General features: G+C 37.4%; 1 protein-coding gene across 1 annotated transcript in view; it reads left to right on the top strand.

Annotated features, from left to right (window-relative positions):
• LOC129245692 (protein anachronism) overlaps positions 1-24950 on the top strand; it is a 41125-nt gene extending 16175 nt beyond the window's left edge. Inside the window, exons 2-6 of the mRNA XM_054884032.1 lie at positions 15600-15912; positions 16023-16083; positions 16245-16475; positions 21577-21649; positions 23431-24950. Coding sequence (XP_054740007.1) covers positions 15600-15912; positions 16023-16083; positions 16245-16475; positions 21577-21649; positions 23431-23950 — 1198 coding nt within the window. The 3' untranslated portion in view covers positions 23951-24950. The remainder of the gene's footprint in view (positions 1-15599; positions 15913-16022; positions 16084-16244; positions 16476-21576; positions 21650-23430) is intronic.
• Positions 24951-26434: the final 1484 nt, after the last annotated feature.

Here is a 26434-nt window from a genome sequence, read left to right as displayed (position 1 = left end):
TTGGACAAGGCTGTATATATTGTTGTATATATAGGATAAGATTTTAATTATTTCATAAAATTATAATTAATAACTCGCATATGTAATACCTGAAACCCTGTAGAATACCTTATTTTGCAATGGTTTTTTTAAATTTCTAACTGATACTATCAAATGGGAAAATACTTTGAAAGATTTAAGTTCCGAAAGAGCGAAATAAAAAAAAGGGCATATAAATTAGTAATGTTCCATCTAAAAAGCCAATTGTAATGTTTGAGAATTAAAATTATTTGTAGTGTTTTATCGGAATTTGCAAATCAAACCATTTAACAGCAAACTTCTCGGGCTTATTAGTTTTAATATACCCAACAAAGTTTTTCATTTTCAAAATCCATTTTATCTCCATGTGCTAACAGCCAATTGCCCTTCTCATGCACCAGTAACCAGAGTACTTAAGTAAATATACAATAATAAAATCTTATATAATCAAAAAAAAATAAATATTGCTTTTTCATCTCCAAGCTCTGCTGTTGAATCTCCCATTGACGCTCTGTACTGTTACTTTTTATTGCCCGTTTTAAGAGAGATGTTATTAACATTTACATTACATACACATAATTGTAAATATAGTAAAATCGCATACCTCTAGTCTTTAAGCTATTACCAGAGAACATTGGTTTATAGAGAAGGTTCAAGAACGAATGGGCATATTAAATGTCGAATGCTAACAAAACGCGGCTACACATTTTTTGTTGTATAATTTCAACACGACTAGGGAGAAGTTAACATACGAGAGTTATGTTGTTCTCTAGCTATCATGCTCGTATCATAGACTTAATGAAATGAAATGTAAAGGGTTTTTCAATAAAAGCGGGTAGATGTTGAAATGGAATAAAATGGCGTTTGCTGTGTGGCACGTAGCGCCGTCCTGCTGGAACCACATGTCGTCTAGGTCCATATGGTTCAATATAGGCCATAAGAAATTGGAAGGGCCACCACGTCTACCGAAAAATGGGCGCAATGCGCGCAACGTTTGCGTTAATGAACACTCATTTTGATCATAAAGTTTTATCATTTGAACGTGCTGTTCAATCGTGTAACTTGCCATGATGATTTGGCATAAACAACTGAATAATAAACAAAAGATTTGACAGATGTCACCAAAACAAAATGGCTGCCACAGGGCGCCAAAATCGACCCGCGCCAATTGAAAACCCCTTTACAAGATGGCGAAAAATTATTCGTTCAATTTTGTTCTTGAATAATATTTTTGTAAAAAAAAAATAAATGATTTTGAGTCATGCAAAAATTTGTTCAACCTTTCATTGATGGCTTCATTGCTTGTCTAATTGCATACTGCAGCTCCTTAGTTCACAAGTGCCAAATATGATTAACGTATGACCCCATTTGCAAAAATTATTGATCTTCCGATAGGGTTTTTAATTTTGCGCCTTCTTGTAGAAGCAACGACAAACTAAAACTGCTTCCATAAACTATGCTAAATCTCAGGAAGGGCTCGTTTTGGCGAATGATTTTGACGGTTTCCCCCAAACGGATCATACCTAGAATTTTTTTTTAAAGTTGTAAATAAAAGGACTGCAAATTTTGAGGTATTTTTTTTTTTTGTTTTTGAAATTTGTTAAATTTTATACCAAGTTCAAAACCTTGAGCTAAATGGTTAATTTAAACTTGGTAATTCATCGCGCTACTATTATTTTGCACACATATATATACTATACATTTTTTGAGTTCATATATTTACTGCAATTCTTTTTCTAACATTCAGCAATATTTGTACCTAAAGTAAAGACATTTTATTAGACATGTACGGAAAGCAGCCAGTGGTGCAACCATTTCTAAAAAATTTGCTTATTAACATAATAAGTCTATTGTTGAGCTCCTCTTTAGTCTGTTAAAGAAGATGGGGTTGAGTGTTATTTCTGTGATTAAAGGGTTTGTGTGTGAGTGAAGACTTTTATTGTGAGAAATTTTAGATCATGACGAATTTCGGTATTTGTGATGTGATATGGTGCGTTTGTAATCGTTCTTAGGGTGTTTGACTGGGATCTTGACAGTATTTCGATGTTACAGTTAGCTGCAGTGTCATAGGTCCATATTGGTTATAAATGGCTGACTAGAGTAAGGGCTACCTTTTGAGAGAAACATGAGAGCTTCGACTAAGTAACCAGAGTAAGTTTCGAAGTTTAATTCCCAGTGCTTTGCGTTTGATGAAAATATACGATTACCATGTATAGTATGCTTGCGGTCGAGGTGCAGGTCGAGATATTTTGTAACATTATTTTGGGGAATGATGAACTTCAGCAGATTTTGTCCCGTTAGCTTTCATTTTTCAGCCGTTGAGCTTTTTTTGTCAAGTCCTTTCTGGAGTTTAAGAGAACCCACATCAGGGAGTGAGTCAATTGCTAGTAAAGAGGTGTTATCTGAAAAAGTTCGGTCGATAGTTTCCTTTGTGAGTGGCAGATCTTGTGTGTGTAATATTAGAGTATTGGGACCATTATACTGCCTTCGGTTATGCCAGCTAAACTTCCATAGGGTTCAGAGTTCTTCGTTTTGATTAACAAGCTAAGTTGGTTGGTTGGTGTAGGTGTTGTCTGAGCGACACAGCCCAGACCCAGATGCGATTTTGATACACCACTTGTAGAACCACTGCTTTTTTATTTGTCGAACCATCTTGATTTGACTAAAAATCTGCCTCTGACTACAAATCTGCAAATTTCTTTCATGTTAACCGTCGAGAATTTCCCCAGCGTTTTATGTCGTAGAGCACCCAGACTTGAACACCCACATACATAGTAAAAAACTGTTTCTCTAGATTCTTCTTGATTGCAGCTTCTACATGTATTGTTGAACGGCCACCCCATCTTCCTGGAATGGTTTCTAAAAGGGCAGTAACCGGTTATTGTCGACGTAATTTAACAAGGTAGGACTTAATAAAAGTATACTTCCGATGTTTTTTAAGTAAGTATATTAGCTGCCGGTGACGGCTTAGACCCACGGTGTTCAAAAGCACACGGATCAATTATATTATTGAACAGAACCCAGTGCATGGACACTCTAACCACCTTGGTAGGGCGTAAGGCCCATCTAAACCTTTTCCGTTCTGTGGGTCATGGCACCACCACGAAAACCGAACTCTGAGGGCTCCTGTTCCCCGTAGTACTGAGATGAACTCTTCGGTCTGACCTTGTACCCGAAGACACTACCAGTTGAACTTCCATACTGCTTAGGGACTGATAACCCTAGATATAGATTTAAATTTATCACAGGCATACATTACCTGGAGCTTGACGAAAGTATAATAATTAATTGGTATTAATCATATTTTGCAGAGTAAACCGTCATGCCAACGCGGTCGAAGACCTCAGATATGGCGAGAAATGCGGCCGTGCAATACTTATGCTGCTCAAAAGCTTTGTGAATATTATTTACGAGTCTGTGTACTTGTTCGATGGTACCGTGTGTTTTTCTGAAGCCGAATTGAGGATTTGGGATTAATTTCCGGTCTTCAATTATGGGCATCAATCTTGTGAGAAAAAGGGAGAGAGCAGCTTTCTTACAGCAGAGTGAATTAAATCAGCTGAAATAAGACTGCGCAATACAACTGAATAATTTAATATATTTAAAACAAAAAGTGAGAGATCCTATTGATAGATAATTTTTTCTTCTAAAAACCCATTCACGTACGTCCTTATGTGAGATAATTCAAAATTTGTATTGCATACTCGTACATACTTACATTCGTCACACATACATATGTGTGTAGGTATATATGCTTATATGATCACATATGTATGTACAAATGAATACACGAGTGCTCCATATACGGACATGTGAAGGACAAAACTCAACTAAAAAGTGTATCTCGAAAATATGAAATCGTGTCATTTGTTCAGACAGAAATTCTAGAACTCGCAAGGGGTGTATGTGTACATATGTATGTACGTATATGTGTGTAGCGCCAAAGGGACAAACAGATCATGGTCAACGCGATCCACATACAAAATCTTACTCACATGCAAACTAGAATGGTTGCTTGCATTTTATTGCAACGTCACCTGCTGCCTGCAGCCGGTCATCATCGGCACTCACTACGTGCCGGCATTCAAGTAGACGGCCAGACAAGCTGGCAGACAAGCGAAGTGACCAAAAATACCAGACGCATTATCTTAATGTGAAGTCTGATTGAAGCAATGCATCCAAACCGCGCTGCAGCAAGTTGTTGTTGTTGTGAATAGTAAATTCTATGTCGAACAGCGACAACCAACGTCAGCAACAACACAAACGTCTGGCATTTATCCGTTTCCCGTCTGACCACCAGTCTGTCTATATATGTATGTATGTATGTGTGTCTGTGGTGGCGTCAACAAAAACTGCGGACCAAGTATTAGCATCAGCATCGCTGGCAGCGCTCGAGTCTGCGTCAGCGCTTTTGTCGTTGTTGAGGTCTGTTTGCAAAGGAAACTGTATAGGCCGGCATTGCAGTGGCTGTTGCAACTCGTTACCGTGGCATCGAGGGCCAGCAAAAGTATTTCACAGTGGTGTATTTTGATTTTTTGGCCTACAAAAATGCAAGAAGAAAAGTGTGGTTATAAGCACAATAAAAAGTTTCAAGCGTGCAAAACAACAGCTTATTCGACAGTATGTACAAGAAATGAATTATATATGCGAAGTGGCGCATAATTAATCATCAATTTCCTTTTTAAATAATTTTATTACTAAAAAAACAAAAATGATTTTGAGTTATGGAAATGTTGATTTTTCGTCATTACTAGGCTGTTTGCTGCAAATGTCTAGCTCACAAGAGACATACGACGCCAGTTGCAAAAACGACAAATCTTCTGATAGGGTGATTAATTTTGCGCCACCTTGTATATACATATTAGTAAAAAAATGAAATAAAAGACTAATTTTAATATTTATGTTTAACTGAAAAAATTAAATTCGAATTTCAGGTCCCATTTTTACCTAAAAAAATAAAAATAAATTTCAACGGTGAAAAATTAGTTACCATTATCCAGTCTCCAATTTTTCGCAGCTGGGGACCGGAAAGGTCATGGTGAAAAGATTTTTAGAGGTGCACTACCTAGCAGACCGTTATCGGCTCTAAGCGAATTTGACAGATATGCCGACGTCATTCGTTTTGTGTTTCACTAAGCTAAAGCTAAATTTTGTGAAACACAAAACGAATGACGTAGAATCCAAAGCACTCCTCCAAATTTACTTTTCACCATACCTAACGAGAAAACCTGGTATCTATCATCCTTGCGGAAAGGCCTAGTTTCCAATCTCTCTTAAAGCTTCCGTTGTCCCTCACGACGATCTTGTGCCAATTTTTTTTATGCGCTGGAATTAGAAGGAGGGAGCCGGAAAGACCTATTTTTCAGTCTTCTTTAAAGCTCCTGTTGTCCCTCACGACGATTCTGTACGATTTTTTTTTTATGGAATTGGATTAAGGGAGCCGGAAAGGCCTAGTTTCCTGTCTCCCTTGAAACTTCCTTTATGGCTGTACTGAAAGCTGGAATGGCCGAAATTCCCTTGCATTCATGGACGAGCCTTCGTGCGAAATGAGATAATTAGGATAGTGCAGACTTGAAAATGTCTGTTTTTCTCAATCGTATGGGACCCTCATTTCGAAGTAGATTTCGGGATATTTTATTGGGATGGTCTCCAAGCTTTTGAAGGTATGTTTTGTTCCGTTCGAAGGTTCCTTTCTTTGATCTGCCGCGGGCGTCCGAAAAATATTTATTTTTGTCAATTCTCCAGCAAAGCAATTGAGAGTTTCTGATGTGTGAGAAAAAGCACAGCTTTGTTTGGTTTTTTATTTTGAGTGAATTTGTGAAAACTGTTAAATATCCGAGTGACTTGAAAAATTTTAGTAAATTTATACGAAATTCATAGGCAAATTAAAATCCATGTAACTGAATTTGACTTTTTCAGATTATTTTACGTTTTGTTCTATTTGTATTCACGTACTTTTGGGTAGTTTCCTTGCTTTTTGAGATCATTTACCGGATTTATTCAAAAAACTAAGAATAATTTAGAAAAGATTAGAATTTAGGATATTTTTTGAAAGGCTTGCATTGAAAGAATTATTATTAAATCTTAATATAAATTCATAGTTGGTCAGACAATATTAGTTTACATTAAAATGATAGAACTTAATTTATTTTGTTTTTGATGACAGATTATTGCAGAGTTTCAGCGGCGTTGGTGGAAAACTTTCGAAAAAGAGCTGCAAATCACATTAGATCCCAATGTTGAACGGAAACCAATTGCCGCTTGCATGAAAAAAAAAACATTCACGATTTTATTTTACCTAGAATTGCACAAGTTCGATATTAGCGGGTTTTTCTACACGGTAACCAATAAAAACTACATTTTTGATGCTAGGATTTGAAATTAGTTTGTGGTGTAGTATTCAGGCACGGAATTTTGAGAATAGATTACAACTATCCAGACTCGCAAAAATAGAATTTAGAGCATTTCTAAATGATGCTGCCGCTATGTGCGAGTACTATGAAGCAATGCAGCTCAAGTAGCCAAATGAATCACTGTAGGCGAAGTAATCAACAAACAGTCAGTCTGCTGGGCCGTCTGAGAACTGTCTGGGATCTGTCTAGGCCATGTTTGAATGGCCGCCGTTAATGAACTTTTTGTAGGTCGATACCGTCTGCTGCATTACTTATAGCACAATTACTATTTGTGCTTACATACATACGCAAGTAAACAATCATAATGCATACGTACATACATATGTACACTCGCATGTATGTGTGTATGTGAGAGCACCCACAAATGCCAAAGTTGTTTATTTTTGTTACTCCACGCGCCTTTTCGGATAAGTAGCTTGGGGATGAAAAATAAGATGTGCAAAAAACACTGAGCCTCCTGTGGTGGAGATATCCCCGGTAGTTTGGACTTAAAGCCCAAAAATTTTGCCGAAAAATGGTGTAGGTCTTTGTCGACTAATATCTCTTAAAATAATGGTTTGGCGAAAAATGACACTAAAAACATGTTTACGTAGAAATAAACCAGGAATATTTCTTTCATACAAACTTTTAACCTACGAGTGTCCGTTTTTGATTCTTAAGAGGGCAGGATGAAATTTTTTTAATTGCGAAAATTAGTACTTGAAAAAATAGGGATTAAGCTTTATAAGGTTAATTAATTAGAAAATTTAAAATACTTTCATTCGACATATCGCTTTTTAAAATAGTGTACAGGTATACCTTGAGATACCCGGTACTTGAGTTGCACGATTTTCGAGTAACACGGAAAAAAATGCGATATTCCCCCAATTTTCATACAAAAATAAACTTTTGGTTGAACATGTACGTCTGACTTTTTTGCGTCCTGTTCGAGGATCCTTTTTAAAAGGGTTGTGTCCATATATCGATAGAAGAATAAATTTTAGGTAGCTACCTGAAAGCTCAAGGCGTTAGCTATAATAGCAATATGTTAAATTCACGTCCAAAATCGAAAAAGCCAGGCCCGCCTGCTTTACGGAGGATAAATCATGTAACTTGAGAGAGACCTGTACACATTTTTAAGTAAAGTGAAACTAGCAACATTCATTTCAAGCAAATCAAGTAAATGAAAAACTGTCGTCCTTAAAGAATTAATATTAAAATATTTTACTTTGTTTAAAGTTGACTTTAAAATTTTGTTAGCATGGAGAGATATATAATTTTTGCAATTGGCGTCGTACGTCAAAAGTCAAAGGTACGCGTAAAAGTCAAAATAAGGATTTCCATCACTCAAAATCTTTTTTTTTCATTTAGGAAAAAAGTTATGCATAAACAAAATTAGATGATTCATTTTGCGCCACCTTGTATTTAATATGATTTTTTTGAGGAGCTCTTTCATGGAAGATATACACTCAGAGGTTTACGTTGCCTGCCGAGGGGCGACCGCTATTAGAAAAAAAATTGTTCTATCATTTTCTTGTTTCATGCGCGTAAATTCGAACCTACGCACTTCAGAAGTAATTTACATGGAAAAAAGTTCTCTCATCGGATGCAAAAAAATTGTCAAAAATAAACCCGATTATGGAACGACTTGAAACTTAAACTTTAAACTGACCAAAATTTAATGGGCTATAAAACTGCATACCCAGAAATTTTCTAAAAAAAGGTATTTAAAAGTGGCATATCTAAATGATAGTTTTTTGAAATTTGTTCAATTTTTGTGCAAAATTGTTCTTATAAAAAATTAACGAAGAGCTTTTAAAATGAAGAATATTGTAAAAAGATGAAGAGACTAAATTACGTGTTAATATTTAATGGTTTTTTTTCAATAAACCGTAAATTTTGCAATTTAGCACACCTAATTTCCATTTGATCATAAAAAATTGTATTTATTGCCTTTAGAGCACTTTAGCTCTATGAAAAACTATTACATGCATACATACATTCACTCACATCTTATTTGATACAGATACGATTTCAAAGTGTATAGAACACTATATTCACAATATTTTGCGAAAATCGAAAAACAGAGTATGCATATATTTTACTTATTTTGTTTTATTTCATTTCTCTTTCTTGCCGTAGTGTAGAGATTAAAAATTGTTTTCAAGGATGCTCTTACACAGCCAATAGGTTTGATTGTTGCTGAGTGGTTTCTCCTTCAGCGAAATTGCCACTTGAAGACGAGGAAGCATGCGCCATACGTTATTGACTATTACGTTATTCACCATTACTAAACATTACAGTCACTCAATAAGGTGTTATTTGATACAGATACGACATTTTTGTAAAAAGTATAATATTTTACGATACCGGAAAGGCAGAGTATGCAGACTTCTAATTTATTTTGTTTTATTTCACACATAAATCATTCTGCTACAGCGGTCGAATATACTTTCTATTTTATACAAAACATAATTTAAATTTCCATTGGGCTCAAAAACCCAGTGGTGTTGCCGTTAACGACAAAGCAGAGTAATGTGCAAGCCAAGTTCTTTGAGGAAACTCTTCTTCTCAATCAAGCAGTTTCAGATAGGTGAGCCTCACGATTTCCGTTGAAGTCCTAGCCGTAATATCGAGGAAAATCGCGGTTGATCTGCTCCTCAAGAAGCTGAAGAGGTTGTACAAGCCAACAGGAGAGAAGACGTCCTGCGGCGTGAATAAAGATGAGCGGAAGCGAACAACGAGAGAATGGCAACAGCGCTGGGAGTATTCAACAAAACATCATCTAATACCGGACATTGCGAAATGGCTTGATAGAGCAGAGATAAAGCACGGATAGGTTGATTTTTATGTAACGCAATGGCTGAGAGGCCATTAATGTTTCAAGGAATTTTTGCACCGCTTTCATTTAGACAATTACCCTTTTTGTCCCGTTAGTCGTGACGCAATAGAAACTGCAAGGCACTTTTTGACAACGAGAGAAATAAGCTCTTCATGGCCTTCGGTGAGCTCCCAACAGAAGTGAATCCCATACCGCAAATGTGCGATAAGACAGGAAAATGACGTACTTTTAGCGTAGCCGCAGCACGTATAACAAAAATGTTGCGTGCGGAGGAATGGGCCCGAAAGGCTGACTTGAAACCACCACTACTGGCGCAGAAGGTGCGGAAAATGGCGAAAAGCCGTCGGAGCGTGAACACCGAGCAGTTATCGGTACTGATATGGATTGAGGCTTTGAGTAAAAGTACTCAGTAATAGCCACTCGAGGCATTACTTCACGACAAGATGCCTGGAGGAGCAATCATTAGGACAAGAGGAGGTTTTAAAAATTAAATGGATAATAAATAAATAGCGCGTACACTTCTGCCTTGATGTTGTTTTACAAATGGAGAGGCCTACAGTTTCAAGCCGATTCCAAACGGCAGATATTTTTCTGAGGAGCTTTTTCATGGCAGAAATACACTCGGGGGTTTGCCATTACCTGCCGAGGAGCGATCACTATTAGAAAAAACTTTTTCTATCATTTGGCGTTTCATACACGGAGGTTCAAACCCTCGCACTCCCACATCGTAGTCACGTACCAACCCGTTCGGCTGCGGCGGAGGTTTTAGTTAGGATTAAAGTCCTCACCGAAGGCCAACTGGCCAAGTAGGCTTTTGGTGCTATGCACCTATTAGAAAACAAAAAGTAAGGTGAGCTTCAGGATCTTATTATTATTAAAATAGTTCGTTAGTTGTAAGGTATTTAGAGATAATTTGTTTTAGATAGAGTAGGAGAAAAGTTCGCTTTACGGGGTGTTAGTTTGGGCAGTGAATTTATTTCCATGTAAGGAATTTAAAAAATACTATTCGGATAAGGCAACTATTACATTTTCTTGATATCTGTTAAAATGCTGGAAAATTTGTATGTATGTGAGTATTCTTGGTCGCTATGTTCATACACAAAATTATATACATACATGCAGGTACATACATACGTATGTATATAAGTAAAGTGTATGGTTGTGCTTGTGGTTAAATGAAAACTTGAATTATAAATACTTATAATGGGTAAATACCTGTTTGAACACAAATAATTGACGCTTATAGGGAAAAGGTATGAGAATTATTCAACAACGGCGGAAGGAATGAGGAGGTAAGGGACATTTTGGTTAAAACTTACAGCAGCGACCGGCAAGTGCTGTTGTATTGTTGCAGCCGCCACAGCAGCTGTTCATATTGTTGTTGTTACTGCTATTGCTGCCGCTTATGATAATGAAGAGCAACTGGCGAGACAGTGTCTAGCCATGTCTGTTATTTGTTGTGGCTGCTCGGCAACAACAAGAATGAATTGTACGCAAGCGCTTAGTGGGCCAGAAGCCGCAAACGAGCAGACGGCGCAGAAAGCACAGACGCACAGACAGACACCCAGACGACCAGACAGGCGGGCGTGCAGCAACACTAATCGACAATACAAGCCCACAAACTGGCACGCTGGAAAGCGAAATGAACGGACACACATACACACACACATACATACCGACTCACAAATAAACTACGTCTGTATGAACAGATGTAGTACGTGTACAAAGGTATAGATGTGCATGGGTATGTGTGTATGTAATGTACAGTATATGTATGTGCATGTATATGCACGTGACAGATAGTTGAGCATGCAAAATAAAAAACGCCGTCAAGCAATTGAGCTACACTCTTGAAAAATCAACAAGCGACTAGCCATCTAGTAAACAAGTTAACTTGTTCGGACAGACGTGAATGAATGAGCGTGCAGCCATCGCATCAAATCACACAGCCACGCAGACTAGAAAGAATTATCGAAATAAAGATGGAAAGGAGATGTTTGCTCTTAATAAGATCGTAGCTTTGATTATTTCATTGCTCAACTGAATTGAGGCAAATTCGTGAATATGTCCATAGATGTGCATACATAAGGACAATTTTGTGTAGGTAAACCGTAGATATATTGACTGGTTTCTAACTGGCCAAGCTTTTACACTATGAACTCATATTTATGGGTCATGCTGGAGTTTAAGTTAAACACTCACTAACTCATAAGCACGGAGCTCACCGCACAACTAATTTTGGTTAGCGCGCCTTCAACCCCACTTTCATTTAGGGTTTACGGATATGCAATCCTCTTTGGCAGCACTTGTAAAAAATGTTCACAACGCATTCAATCTAATTTATAATTTTAAAAAATGTATATAAATTCATAAATTATAAAAAGGACAAGCGATGGAGATGCCCGAAAATTTGTGACTTTCCTCTCCATACCACGAAGAAGACGACATAATTTGTGAAAAGTACTTTGCTGCATTCGAAATTGCTTTTTAAGAACTTTTCTCCATAAGTTTTGTAATCCCATTTCCAAAATTACAAGTCTAAGTTTAATCAATTAAAAAGAATCGGGCAAAGTTTGTTCGCCTTTCCGATTTCCAACGTATTTTAGAAATTATAAGTTAGTAAGAGCGTAAGTTATTTGTAGTTATTAGGCCTGAATAGTCCCATTGTGATACCACTGGAGCTCCTCCTTAACACTCCTGTGGCTTCTCTGAACCAACCTGTGGATGTAATAAATTTTGTTAACGAGTATTTGAGAGATCTCTTTAATTCTGTTAAGAAAGGCGAATCTGAACGTGGAAAGTCTTTTTCTGTATAGAGTAATGCATGTACACAGGACATCCCCACGGTTTCCTCTTCATCAATATTTTGACAGCTTCGATAAAAGTCATTATGTGGCAGCCCCAGGCTATTTGTATGCCTTCCAATTAAGCAATGCCCTGTTAGTACCCCCGTCGTGTTTCTCATATCTTATCTACTAAGATTCAGTGGCGATTTTGTGCGGCCGTAGTGCCATTCTAGCCAAGTAAAGGTGATTGCCTCCAATGGACATTCGCAGCATTGACAGAATGTCTATCTATTAATGATTTGTACGCGGCTAAGGGAATCGGTATTAGTGCATTATCTGGGTGACTGTTTAGTGTTGTACCTTTGCTTGCAAGCTCAGCTGTTCTGCAATTAACTTATATAACTATATATAAGTATTTCTATGGCCTGGCACCCAGATCAGGTTTATTTTAAATTATTATTTAAATTTTTAAAATATTGCAATACTTGGCAAAATAATTTGGCGAGTGCTTTACTGACTCTAACGAAGCCAAGTCCTTCTCCACTTGATCTTTCCAACGGAGAGGAGGCCTTCATCTGGCCCCCAGCCAACAAAGCCTAAGCAATAGGTCTATGTCGTCGTAAAGCCCATACAGCTCAATGCTCCATCGCCTACGATACTCGCCGTCGCCAATCTGCAAAGATCCAAAAAACTTAAGCAGAATTTTTCTCTCCTTTCTGTTCTAACGAATACCTACTGTCAAGAAAATGTAAATGTAAAATGTAATACCGGTATCAAAAACTACATTTCCCTTTGAAAAATATTGCTTTGAAATATCTACACATCTGCTCCTCCATCGAGTGTGACTAGTGAGCAATTATTCAAGGTTAGCTTTATGTTGATTGGCAGTGCCAGGGAACGAATGCCAAATCAAATTCTGATCATTGCACTAAGTCCAATTTGTGCCAATTTTTCCAATAAATCTGAATAATAAATCTAAATGGGCCCAATCAGCAAAAATGCAAAGCAAACAATGGTCATTTGGCTTCAATTCGTACACGAGGTACATTTTATAGGCACGTAAGCCAAGATACTTACGTACAATTTTCCACGTATTCGAAGGACGAAGGCCAACAAAATGAGAACGACGACGAATCGGCATTTCGGCGTCTTCTTCAACACTTCACGAACAGTTTTATTTATTTTTTTAAGTAAATTTCCACAATTTGGATGCGTTGTTCTGGCGTTGAACGGTTCATGATGACTTTCCAAAACTTACTTTCTATTCAGTTCGCCATTCTCATATCGTTCTGCCACTCTCATGTTCTGTTAACGTCCACGGACGTAACAGGCCAACACTTCGGAAATTGTGTACATGGAATTATTGTATTATGTGGTTTTTTCAACGTTTTGCTCAGCAAACCTCTTGATCTTAATGTAGCCTTTGTTTTCCAATAACATTGAGCAGAGCTTTTTTCTACTTACACACATTCAACTCTGTCAATTGTTTTTTTTTACATCTGTTATCATCTGCAATTGTGCTGTAAGCGGAAGACCGACAGCCTCGAGTTTTTTTGTGGAATCCAGCAGAAAACCGAAATTAGCGTCTATAAAAAATATGTCTCGCCGAACATTAGCATCTACCCATAACATATTCGCAATTTTAACAAATTGAGACTGGTTTGAGTCTACTAATTCGAATATTCTAGCAACCGGTGCAATTAGCTCGCGTCCAGGCGTTGTACTCAACTTACCCACCCATATATTACCAAAAGATCTTCACATCTGCAACAAGTGCGATTAGGCCCAGAATCATAGGGAGTTGGACCACTAGAACATATAGTCACAGCAAAATGTTTCTGCAAGGACCATCATTTGCTAAAACCACCACCGATTATCTATCACCGAGCTTTCGTTTCACTGTATTTCCATCTAGAGCAGATTTAGAGATTTTGAGGCAGAAATCTACTCCGCGTGTCCAAGTCAATGTATCTTCCAGTTAGTATTCCATTGCTAGCAATCAGGAAAGCCTACACGTCCATCTCTGACGTCATACAAGCTGGAGCCAAGATAGCTATCTCCATAGATAGTCAGATTGCTATGGCGATAATCAATCAATAACTTTCAAACTTGTAATGCAATACATAAAGGAAATCAACATGCTCAGTCAATAGCTTGATATCACTTTAGTATGGGTTTCAGGCCATAGGAACATCGAGGGTAGGCGGATGAGCTTGCTAGGCTACGATCCTCCTTAAACTCGACCGAAGCGAAACCAGTAGAAGTTTTCTTCAGCCTGATTAGAGCAGAACTAAAGTCAGAGTATTACAGCATTGCAACTAGACGATGGAAGGGCCTGCCAATCTGACTAATGTCCAGGAAGACATGGGCTGACTGTAATGTATAAAATGTATCAAACACCAAACAACTACTTGGGTACGGTCGACTCGATATGTGAAGACTAACCGCGGTTCCTACAGGAAACTGAAGGCTAAGGGTACATACAGCGAAGTTAAGCATACCGCACAACAATGTTAGGTATGCCGCAGCTGTGAAGAAATAGGAGAGAAGGAAACTCCTGTTCACTATTTTAGAAATCGTTCGGGATTATCAAAAGCTAGATAGCAAGCTTTTGCAGAAGAAATCCCAGTGTAGAAATTTGGGTGTAATGTTTTCTTTCTAAACCCAACGAAGGGGGTATAGGAAATGACACTCTTGAAAACGCATCCACAGCAGAGGATTGTGGTATTAAAACTGTGCAAGATGCTAATTAAGTATCTCTCACACAGGGACACAGTCACTCGAGCAACATCAACAATAATTCGAAAAAAAAACATATTTAGCACAATATCTAACAGCTACCGACCATGTCATTCCCCATAGTCTTATTACAGGTTCTGAGTTAATGATTTATCTGGTTCGCAGTTGTAGTCCGTGATGGGAGATGAAAGCTCTTGAACGAGTGAAATGGAAGAAGATTGTTAAGGAAAGTAAAGCTCACCACGAGCTGTAATTCTGAGAAATAATTATGATGATAATGAATTAAGCGAATATTTCCCAATTATAACTGAAAATCGCATAAATTAGCTTACCATTTAATCCCCATTGCAGAAGCTGTGGGGACCTTTCAGAAGAGGAGACTGTTGAGCACTTTCTCTGTAAATGTCCGGGTTTGGCAGCTAGACGGCTAAGGTCTCTATGTGATCCTTTCTTCGCCAACTAAATCCCATCTACCTTTTCCGTTACATCAACAGCTCTGGCTAGCCGTGAATATCTGCCTGTTGGAGGACTCAAAATAGTATCAATATGGCGCTGTAGTGCTACTTGGGGAGTGCCAGAGTGGTACTTCAACCATTTCACCTACCTACCTATCACATATTAGGGATTGTGCAACAACTCTTGTAATAAAAACTTTTTATAGGTATGCACCAGGCACTTTTGGGGGCCTTTGTTCCTCCTTGGAACCATAGAAAATAAGAATAAAACCAGGCACTAACTAAAAATATTTGGTGTTTAAGTACAAAAATCGTTTTAAAATTTAGGACTAAATAATTCTTATCTTAATATTTATCTTATATGCAGCATAAATGACATAAAGAATCGCCTACAATCAGCCTTCCAAGCAAGTAATTCCGATGAGAATCAAGGCCATCCACTGCACGAAATGGCAGCATATCCCATATGCAATTCAGAGTCAACCGAAAGCTCTTGGCTGCATGACAACAATGTCACAATTCGCTTTTCGGATAGTCTCTTCGAGCCGAAACGTGAAAACTTAAATCTGGATAGCGCCATTCTTCGTCTATATAAAGTGAATCCAAATGGTACAGACGAGCCCAATGAGCCAACTGACGACGGCGATAAAAGCGTCAAAAGCTGTGGAGACCCCTTGACAGTGAGTTATATCAATTAAAAAAACTATGTATATGTATGTACGTATGTATGTAGGTATGTAGTTAAGCAGATAGAATAACAGGTGTATTTTTTTGTTTTTCTTCCTAACAGCTAACACCACAAATACGAGTCACCGTTTCTATCGTACAGCAACTGCGTCGAAACAAACGAGGTATGTTTGTATGTTTGTATGCTTAAGTGTAAGTGTGTATATGTTTATATGTTTCCTATTTGATGCATATATATTTACACACATTTGCATGCTTCTTATTCATTGAGCAAACACAAATTACGAGATATAAATTGGACTTTTGTTGTTTTTTGTTTTTGCAGAGCGTAAGAAGCATATTTGCAATACAACAATGATGAACATTTCAAAAACTGGCTGGGTTGAAATTGATATTAAGCGTGCCATCTACATTTGGGAAAGCGTTGAACGTCAGCAGCAGCAATCCCGGCAGCAACCGATTCAAATTGGGTGGTTAATGATCGAAGTGCATGACGAGGAGGAGAATCCTCTCAAGCCGGGCCTCTTTTTTAATCCACCTAAATGTGATCAGGCAGGTATGTGTTGTGTTAGCCAATCGTAATTAACATCAACAATTAAACCAATGGAACAGGCATTGAAATGCGATCTAGTTCCCATTGTCTGAGTAATTCATCGAATTCTTTTACGTAAAGCAGACGTAAAACAGTAAATAATCTACTTCTTTTTTTTTTTTTTTAATTTTGCATACGCCGCACAGTGTACTTTTTCGGGTCTCTGAGTGCTCGTTAGTCTAAACTGCGTATTATTAAAATCGAGTTTTTGTGAATCATTGCTAAATATCATCAGTTTAAAGTGTATACACAAAATCAAATATGGTTTAAATTTAGATCTCACGAAGTTTGTAATGCTCCGTCGAATTAGGCGTTTCAAATGAAACTTACAATACTTAAGTAATTAATTGGCCATAAAAACCCATTACCGAGTTATAGCTTGCCGCGAATAATCTCTCACCAAGTGTCTCTGTTTTCCGCACACCTTTTCAAGTTTCAGTGGTCTAGAGCTCGCAAATTTAGGGTATTTTCAGAAATTTTTTTTTACAATAAAAAAATGAAGAACGATATTTAAAAATTTTAGGCTTTTTATTTAACTTATTTTACATACAAAAATGAAAAAAAAAATTAATTTTAATAATTTTACAAATGGCGCTAAAGTTGACCCTCCCGAGAAATTAGACCTGGACGGTGTTGTCCATTTTGGCTCTTCTGTTGATCTGAAACAAAACAAAATATGATTGATCAGTAAAAAAAAAACAAATTAGTCAAAATGGCGTGGTTTTGAATTTGACACTCTAAAAATCGGGCTTTTTTTAGTTTTTTAATCAAAGAAAATACGAAATAATTGAGAATTGAGAATGAATAATATTATTCGTTGTTTTGGACGATAGCCATTGATGTTGTGAACAACATATTAAAATTTCAGACGATTCGGTTGAATTCGGTTATTTTGACAACACCAGGTCGAAAAAAGTAGTTTTGAGAAAATTGAGTTTAAAGTCTTGAGAGCGGATAATGCGACCATTGATGGCGCCGTGTGATGAATCTGACTCTACCTGCTAAAACGGCTGTGGAATCGAAAATACTGGGAGCATCCTTCCTATATTCTCAAAAGCCTATACTTTCTAAATATTAAAAAAATCGATTTTTCGAAAATTCTAGACCACCGGGACTAGTTCTTAAACCAACGGAAGCCAGGTCATCTTCAATTTGGTCCTTCCACCGGACACGAGGACGTCCTCTTGGCCGTCGACCGCCAATTACCGTTTCAAACACTTTCTTCGCCAGAGCAGTTCCTTCCATATGGACGATATCCTCACTTTAGTTGCTGAAGGGTGTCTTCTTTGACTATGTCAATATCTCCGTAAAGCTCATACCGCTCGAGATTAATTCAAACGCAGTAACGTTTATCTACTCTCCTTTGGAAAACTCAACGAGCGGCTACATCTGATTGTTTGACTATCCAGGCTTCAGCGCCATAGAGAGGCACCGGGATGATGAGCGACTTGTAGAGTGTTGTTTTCGGTCGTCAAGATTGGGCTTTACTACTCATTTGCGCACTTTGCTCAAAGTAGCACCTTTTGGCAAGAGTTATCCTTCGTTTGATTTCAAGGCTGACACCGTTGTTGCTGGTAATAGAGAATATTCTCCTCCTCCTGAGGCTTGCTGGCATAAGCCCGCGACTTCAAGGAGCCCCAAAGAAAGAACTCTTTTATGGTTAATTTGGGCGATCTTACTGGGCATGCCAAACCAACAAAACGGGAGATACGCGACCAGGTAACGCTTCTTTCACAATATCCATTGTGGCACATGCTATATGTTTACCAAGCGCCGCTCATCCAATTCCGGCAGTAAGAAGTCGTTTTTATCATGGCAATGTAGCGTTCGCCAGTAACAGTGCCCATATTGCCAATGACCTACTCAAAAAATACGGCCCAATCACTACTACAGTGGCTTGTTGAGTCGGTATAATGGCTCTTCGTCCATCATACGAGGATTTTCAATGCCCCAGTGGTATCACAACGCATCTGTAAGCTCATACGGACCGACTTCCACCATAACCTAACCTAATGCCCCAAATACACAGGTTTTGCTTGTTTATTCCCGTAACCGCTTCAGTAGAAATGCGTCTGCCCACTCATGATGATTTTCGATACAAATCGTCCGCTTCGTTGTTTGAATTGAGGATGGCTTGCCAGTAATTCACACACAACTAATGGTCAGCAGGCATTAACTGATGCACTGTTTGCACTTTGTACGTGGTTTGAACGTGTGTACGTTTCTCACTAAAATTATCTGTAGGGTCCATCTGATGATGTTCAATCGTATCTGGTTCATATTGCTTTGTACTCAGCGACATCGGCAGCCACATCCGTAATATTCTCGACCGAACGCTCAGTTCGACCGGCACAGGTATCGTGTAGTTCCAATGCGTTCGAGTCGAACAGCTAAGCGCCAGAATGTTTGCCCAGTTGGTGTGCGACACGATTAGGAAATCGGCGTTGATAACCACGCTGCCGACGGATTATTGTCCAAAAATTCTACACAATTGTTCCACGCTCTTGTGAAGTATAAGGTGATTAATTTTGCGCCATCTATGATCCAACATTGCAAAATAAAAAAAATACTTTTGCCATCTTTTTCATAAAATTATTGACCTCTTCTAAATCACTTTGGCCAATTCGCACTTTGTTTCATGAATTGATTAAAAATAAAAGCATTTTCAAATATTAAAAATATATATTTTTTTATTTTTATCAAACTTGATTTTACAAATTTTTCAAAATGCGCATATCTTTATGCGCCCTATGCTTTATACTTTTGTAGCTAATTGTGTTTTTGGGTAACTTTAAAAGCAGGTATCTCCGAAACCATAAATAATACGGACTAGAAAAATGCAGTAAATTCCCCTAAACGCGCGCTCAGAGGCCAAAAAATCACACTGTGCGTCGGCTGCATTATTTGAAACCGAGCAGCGTTCATACAAAAAACTACATTGCCATACAAATTCGAACGTAACAGCAAAAGGAAAGCACACAATTTTTAGACACACAAATGCCTATAAGACGCAGATTCAAGATCGTATGAGTAAAGAATGCTGAGTCAGCAATGTGTGCACACTCCATTATTTATTCGACGCGGAGTTGTTAGTTTCGATTTCTTTCCTCATTCCCTAAGGTTTCACCTTTCAAAAATTTTGTTTTAAAGCATTTCATATTTTGAGGTGTATAGACAGTAAGTCTATAGTCAGACCGATCGTTCAGTTCCCTCTCCGAGTTTCTCTCAATAAATATTTCTACAAAGTTAAATGTATGAATTTTGAAATCCGAACCGGTAAGAAAACTATATGTGTACGTACATATGTAATGTGAAAAAATACTTGCTTTTTATGTATCCTCGCCGCTTTTTAAAGCTGAATGTTATTAAGTTATAATACTAGAATAAAATATAAAATGCGCTTTTCGTGCTTTTTTAAGTTTGCGATGTTGAAGGCGAGCCAATGTAATTAGTTAATGCTTAAATTTCGTTGATTTTGCATGATTTGTTTGTGGCACTGTTTTGATTTTATAACATTGTTCCATTGACGAAAACAATTGATTAACCCTTACTTACCATACGGAAGTAGTAGGTAAACAAAAAAATTTGGGAAATTCACGCGATTTAGAGATATAACGACTGCAACAAATATCTGTACAATAGATTGGTGTTTAGAAGATTTTACCGAACAGTAACAAAGCCTTTACGCCCAGAGACAATTGTGCTCATAATTATGAAAGTGGTCTAAGTCAAACTTTTAAAGAAATTATGCAAACATGAAAATGAAGCGAAAAACCGGAACACGCAATAATTAGGGCCATTTCCCCGATCTCTATGCTCGATTAACTTAGCGAAAAATTTGGATGCTGGAGTAACAACAAAGTTATTGAGTAAGATTCGCCGCTAGCGAGTATGGCTATAGCTCGTTAGGTCGCACTGCCTTACCAACACAAGTAATTTAAGGCAGCTCTTTTCCCGCGTCGCCGGCATATGTTCATTTGTACTTGTTGTTTCATCTATTCGTCACTTGCTAAGTCTTGACGAAAAAAAGACCTATTCAAATAATAGACCAGAAATGTTTGGTATTGGGTAATTTTTGGTAGGGTCAGTTGGGGTAAATATCAACATAGGGTAATTCCAAACAAAAGCGCTTTGAAGTTTCGAATAGCGTAACGTTCTATTTGGCAGCGCATTAGCCGCCTTTGACATTTCTATTTCATATTTCTCGATTACTTGGACAGCGTTCAAAGCTACCAAAGCTACAATAGAAGCTTTCAAAGAAAAGCAAAATAAAGCAAAGGCCATCGCCTTTATTTTATGTGAATATCAGGCCAACGCATATATACATACCCACAAATATACAGCTGTGTTCACAATAATAGCAGCGCGACATTTTGCAAAGTTTTGACTATTTATTTATTTTTTACTTAATTAATTTCTAATTTTTTATAAAAAATATTGTTGATACTACAACAAAAAATACATAACATAAAGTTTCAAACTTTGTTTAGGAAAAGTTATCAATATTTTAATCAAAATTTCTAGAAAATATTTCGCCAATTTAAAGTGGCTCGGTGTAATGCAACTTCTTCCATATATCAAGAAAACTTTGCGTATTTGTTGTATGTAGAAAATGTGCAAGACCGCCTGGAAAAACTTGCCAAATATCAAAGAGATTTTGGAGTCACTTCAAACTTGCACTTTATTATTCCTGAATTCAATAGCCTCTATAAAACGCATACATGAGATTTTTCTAGAAATTCCGATTGAAAGTTTGAAATGTTTGAAATTTTTTTTTTAATTTTGTACAAAGTTTGAAATTTGAAGTTTTGTGATATTTGTTGTTATATGAACTACATTTTTGGAAAAATAATAATTAAATATAAAATAAATAAATAGCCAAAACTTTGAAAACTGAGGCGCTGCTATTATTGTGAACATAGGTGTACGTATAGACATATGACCGCATGTAGGTACTAGACCGTAAGGGAGTGTACAATGTTGGCTTCATAAATGTGCTGTTTTGATGTGCTTACTTTAATAATAGCCGAATGCAACCCATTGACAATTATTTTTTACATTTCAGAATTTGCAATCCCGTGGAATTACTACGGACCGCACACGTCTTTGTCTCCTTTTGCAGCGCACGAAGTGCCAAGGTGAGCAAACTTTTATTATTATGCAACTATTTTCGTGCTTAATTAAACCTTCATTCAATTACACCGTGAAACAAGAAACAAATCTTTGTTATTAAGGGAAAAATTTCATATGCCTCCGCATGAAACTATAGATTTTATATAATAGTACTAAACTTAAAAAAAAATATTTTAAATACTTATATTCACTCTACGATATTAATATGAATTCAAACAAAATAAAATTTACCCAGCGACCGAAAAAAGGTTTTGATTTCTTTTCGTCAGCACAAATATAGATTTTTTAGTAAATCCATAGCGTACACTTTATTTCATAGAAGAAAAGTGCAACTATTTTTTTTTTATGTTTTTATAAAACAGCAAAAACCACGAAATTTAAAAATGACCAAACATTTGTTCAAAAGCTGGTTACATCCTCTGTCGTTCAATATACATATTAATATCATGGAAAGTGTGTAAGTATTTAAAAACATTTTTTGAAAATTTTGCCTTTTGAAGCTCGAAAGTGTTTTACAAAAAATTAATTGACAAGAAAATAAAAAAAATGTGTATGCAGCAGATAGATTATTTCGAGAGTTGCGCTTCAACCCCATGGTCTTTTATGGCCTCTGCTCGTCACAGTACCTCAGCCAGACCCAGTTCCCTTATTAAACTCAGGATAAAGCTCGGTTGGATTGAGCGTATGCGCCTATCTTCTGGCTGCAGTTGGTCGAGATGTCTCAATCTTATCCGCGCTATAGCGCTATATTCAAGGAGAAGGTGCATTGGAGTCTCCTGGGATTGGTCGCAGAACCGACGAGAAATCGTGGATCATATTTCGCTCATGTGCAGATGACTACGCAGTCTTCAATGGCCTACGAGAATGCCCGTGAGCATTCTCAGTTTATCCTTATAAACCTCTTTTGGTTGCATCCTCCCAATAAGCATTTCACCTTGTGTAGCCCCATAGTTTGGCGCAATCAAACCTCCCTTAGCCTTAGCTCTTCACTGCTAAACTTCTCCTTGATGGTGTGTTGAACCATAGCAAGGACGGGCTCAGGTCCTATTAATGGCGAGGTCACAGCCTCTCTCGTCAATGCGTCAGCTACTTCGTTCCCAATTATACCCCTGTGTCCTGGGACCCAAATTAGCCGAATGCGGTTGTGCGTTCCTAGTAGATTCAGAGTCACGCTACACTCAATTGCCAGTGAGGACTTAATCTCACAGGATGATAGAGCTTTGAGTGCGTTTGACTGCCACTCAGAATGGCAATTCACTCAATCCTGTCTAAGTTTATCTCTGCACGTCATGCATTATGCATCTCCACTTGGAAGATGCTTGAAAACTATTCATCGGCACAGGGCGATTGGTTCTGGGGCCATATACTCCAGCGCCAATGCCTTCTATGCCATCTGTGTACCAGTGCGGGGTACACTCGTTTCCTTTCAAATGCATGTCTACTTCAGTTTCACTTATCGTCCAGTTTAATTCTGAACTTCTTTTCAAATTTCATGAATTTAGTTATATCATTTCTGAATAGCTGGGTAAGTGGGAGCTGCAACCACAACTTTTTAGATGGCATCAGTTTTCCTCTTCCGAAGCCTTTCCTGGTAATATTCAGCAGGGCATACTTGTCGTCCAGTTCCAGCATTACTGTGCCATATAAAATCTACAATCTCAGCGGCATGTGAAATTTTTGCTACATAAATTTCACGGTCAATCAAAAAATTATTGCCACAATACCTTGGGGCAACATAAAATGTTTGTAGAGACATCTATTTATCGGTTTACATTTATTTTTCCAGATATCCAAGATTAGATGTTAAACTGGTAGGCTATGCTTCATTCGCGCCAAAAAATATCAGAAAGGAAGTCCATGACAAGCTACGTGGAAACTTGCGACGCCAATTATTTAATCACTCGAAGTCATCTGCCGAAGATATACTCACAAGCGAGCCGCCTACTCTAACTACAGTTGCAACCCCGACGATTGAAAATTTACTTGAACTATCAGCCACAATTCAAACGGAACCGCAACACAGCGCCAAGAAACGCCAATCCGAACACAATATTGAGCATCAGTACTTCCGTCGTACTCACCACAGTCATAACCATCGCAATCATAAACGTAACCTACATGAAAACATCAACGAACAAGGAAAGCATTTAACCAATGCCAAGCAAATGATTTATCGTGAATCCGTGCAGCCACACAATGTCCGCCAACGCCTACGACTTCCAAATCGTCACAATAGTCACCGCCGAAACCATCAACCGCATCAACAACATCCAACAAGTCCCTCCACCAACTCGTCTACTCACTGATTTAACCAGCGAACATTTTTAGCGATTAACTCAATTTCTCGAAGCGGTCGAAACGTAGCACAAAAACCCATAGCAACCCACAGCAACACGCAGAACCTTTTGAGGTAGAGTCCCTGCCTCAACTGTCCAACAGGCCGGTCAACTTAATTAGCTCTTAATATTTGCACACATACACACATATGTATGTGCACTTATGTATAAGTAAGAATATTGCATTGACAACTCGGAAGTTGACAGCTTCCTTTGACGCACGTAGATATAAGTACACACACACATACATACATACACACGTACATAACTAACCGCATTCATAATTACTTACGCATACCGCCAGCAACCCTTTCTCCAATACACATAAACACCCACACACACCCAAACATACATACATTTATGCATACTTAGAGATATGAAGTATAGCTTGTTTTACATGTTAATATAACTTTTTATATTAGAGACTGTGATTTATGTACATTTGCTTTTTATTTTTTTACGCTATTTAAAGCCATAAGTTATTTCATTTTAACTTTCTATGTTATGATACCTTGAAATATGATTTTATTGCGGATAAGCCTAAGTCTTACTAGTTAAAAACGATATTATTAAGGTCTTGTAGACTTACATACACATTTAAGAATACATACACACATACTATATAAAAAGGTATTTGCAATTGAAACAAAAAAATTTCCGTGTCGGATTTTCATCACGCATTTGCTTGACGCAAAGTGATGATATCGAAACTCAGCTAAACGGGTTAAGAAAATTTTTAAACGGTCACTTTTAAATACACAAACGAACAAAAAAATTGTACGTCTTCATCAAATATTAAATTAATTATAATTGCAGCTAGTATTAATTAATTATATGAAATATAGAAGATAGAAGATAACTAAGTGGAAAAATTTTCATGTAATTTAAACGAATGACTTAACTGGCTTCATATGACAACCGGGTATAAAATGAGAGAAAACTATTACGAATAAAAAAATTTAAAGCAACAGAGATGCTATTTGTTTTTTACCTTTTATTGGTTTATAGAATCTTTTTGCATGCCTTCACCAGGGAATTCAAGGTGGCGCAAAATTAATCACCCCATCGGAAAATTTACAATTTTTGCAAATGGCATCGTACGTAAATAGATTTGCGAGGTAAAACAAGGTGGCGCAAAATTAATCACCCTATCGGAAGATTTACAATTTTTGCAAATGGCGTCTTACGTCATTAGCTTTACAAAGTAAAACAAGGTGGCGCAAAATTAATCACCCCATCGGAAAATTTACAATTTTTGCAAATGGCATCGTACATAAATAGATTGGCGAGGTAAAACAAGGTGGCGCAAAATTAATCGCCCTATCGGAAGATTTACAATTTTTGCAAATGGCGTCTTACGTAAATAGATTTACTAAATATTACAAGGTGGCACAAAATTAGTCACCCTCTCGGAAGATTCAGACATCGCAAATGGCGTCGTACTGCAGCATACAAACAGTCACGCAATGGAGCGCGTAAAAATCAAAATAAAGATATTAATCACTCAAAATCAAGTTTTTATTTAATAAAAAAGTTATTAAAAACACAAATTGGATGAATAATTTCGCGCCATCTTGTATAATTATATCTCCACAATTGTGGGAAGAAGCCAACGTTATTCAGCAAAGCTTCTCGTCTTACATTTATAGGTCTATTCTGCGGGATATTTGATACGAGTAATGCCTATTCTATTTTGCGCCCACTAAAGAAAACATAGGAAAATAATAATGAAAATGCCTTTTTTGTTTTTCAAAATATTCCTCTTGAAAGTCAATACACTTCGGCATTTGCTTGAATACATTTTCAAAGCAATTTTGCCACTCAGAAATGGATACTTCCAAAACGAGTCTCTGAAAGTCTTCAACAATTTCTTCAGTCGTTGAAAAAACTTGACTTCGCATTTTATTTTTGATGTTTCTGGAACAAAAAGAAATCATTAAGTGCCACATCAGGTCTGTAAAGTGGATGACCCATTAATTCGACCTTTGCGTGCTCAAAAGCTTACTTTTGTGAGCCGATATGTGAAAGCTCGCATTGTCTTCGGCGGTTGGTGTTCCTTAATTCTCCGGAAACTTCTGGCAAACAAATAATTGTGCATCACTCTGAATTGATTGTTTTAAGTTTCTCTAGTAGTTCAGTTGCGGCATTACCAGATTTTCTAAAAAACAGGTGACTATTAGCTTCAGGTGCTCTTTCCGCAAACAAATTTTGTTGAATTAAGCTCGTCTTGGTACACCCATATTGTCGATTTCTGCTTTGTTTCTGGCTCATATGCATAGACCCTGGATTCGTCACCTGTTATGATGTCATAGATGTACTTTGAACTACTGCGGTTGAATTCCTTCAACATTTCTTTACTCCAATCAACACGAGACCTTTTTTGGGCAAACGTCAAATTATGCAGTATCTAACGGGAACAAATCTTCTTGACATCCAAATATTGCTTCTATGTCG

Source organism: Anastrepha obliqua, chromosome 4 (genome assembly GCF_027943255.1).
Source record: "Anastrepha obliqua isolate idAnaObli1 chromosome 4, idAnaObli1_1.0, whole genome shotgun sequence".
NCBI classification, from domain to species: domain Eukaryota; kingdom Metazoa; phylum Arthropoda; class Insecta; order Diptera; family Tephritidae; genus Anastrepha; species Anastrepha obliqua.
The sequence above is the reverse complement of the archived record's forward strand: the minus strand, read 5'-3'. Positions and strand labels throughout refer to the sequence as shown.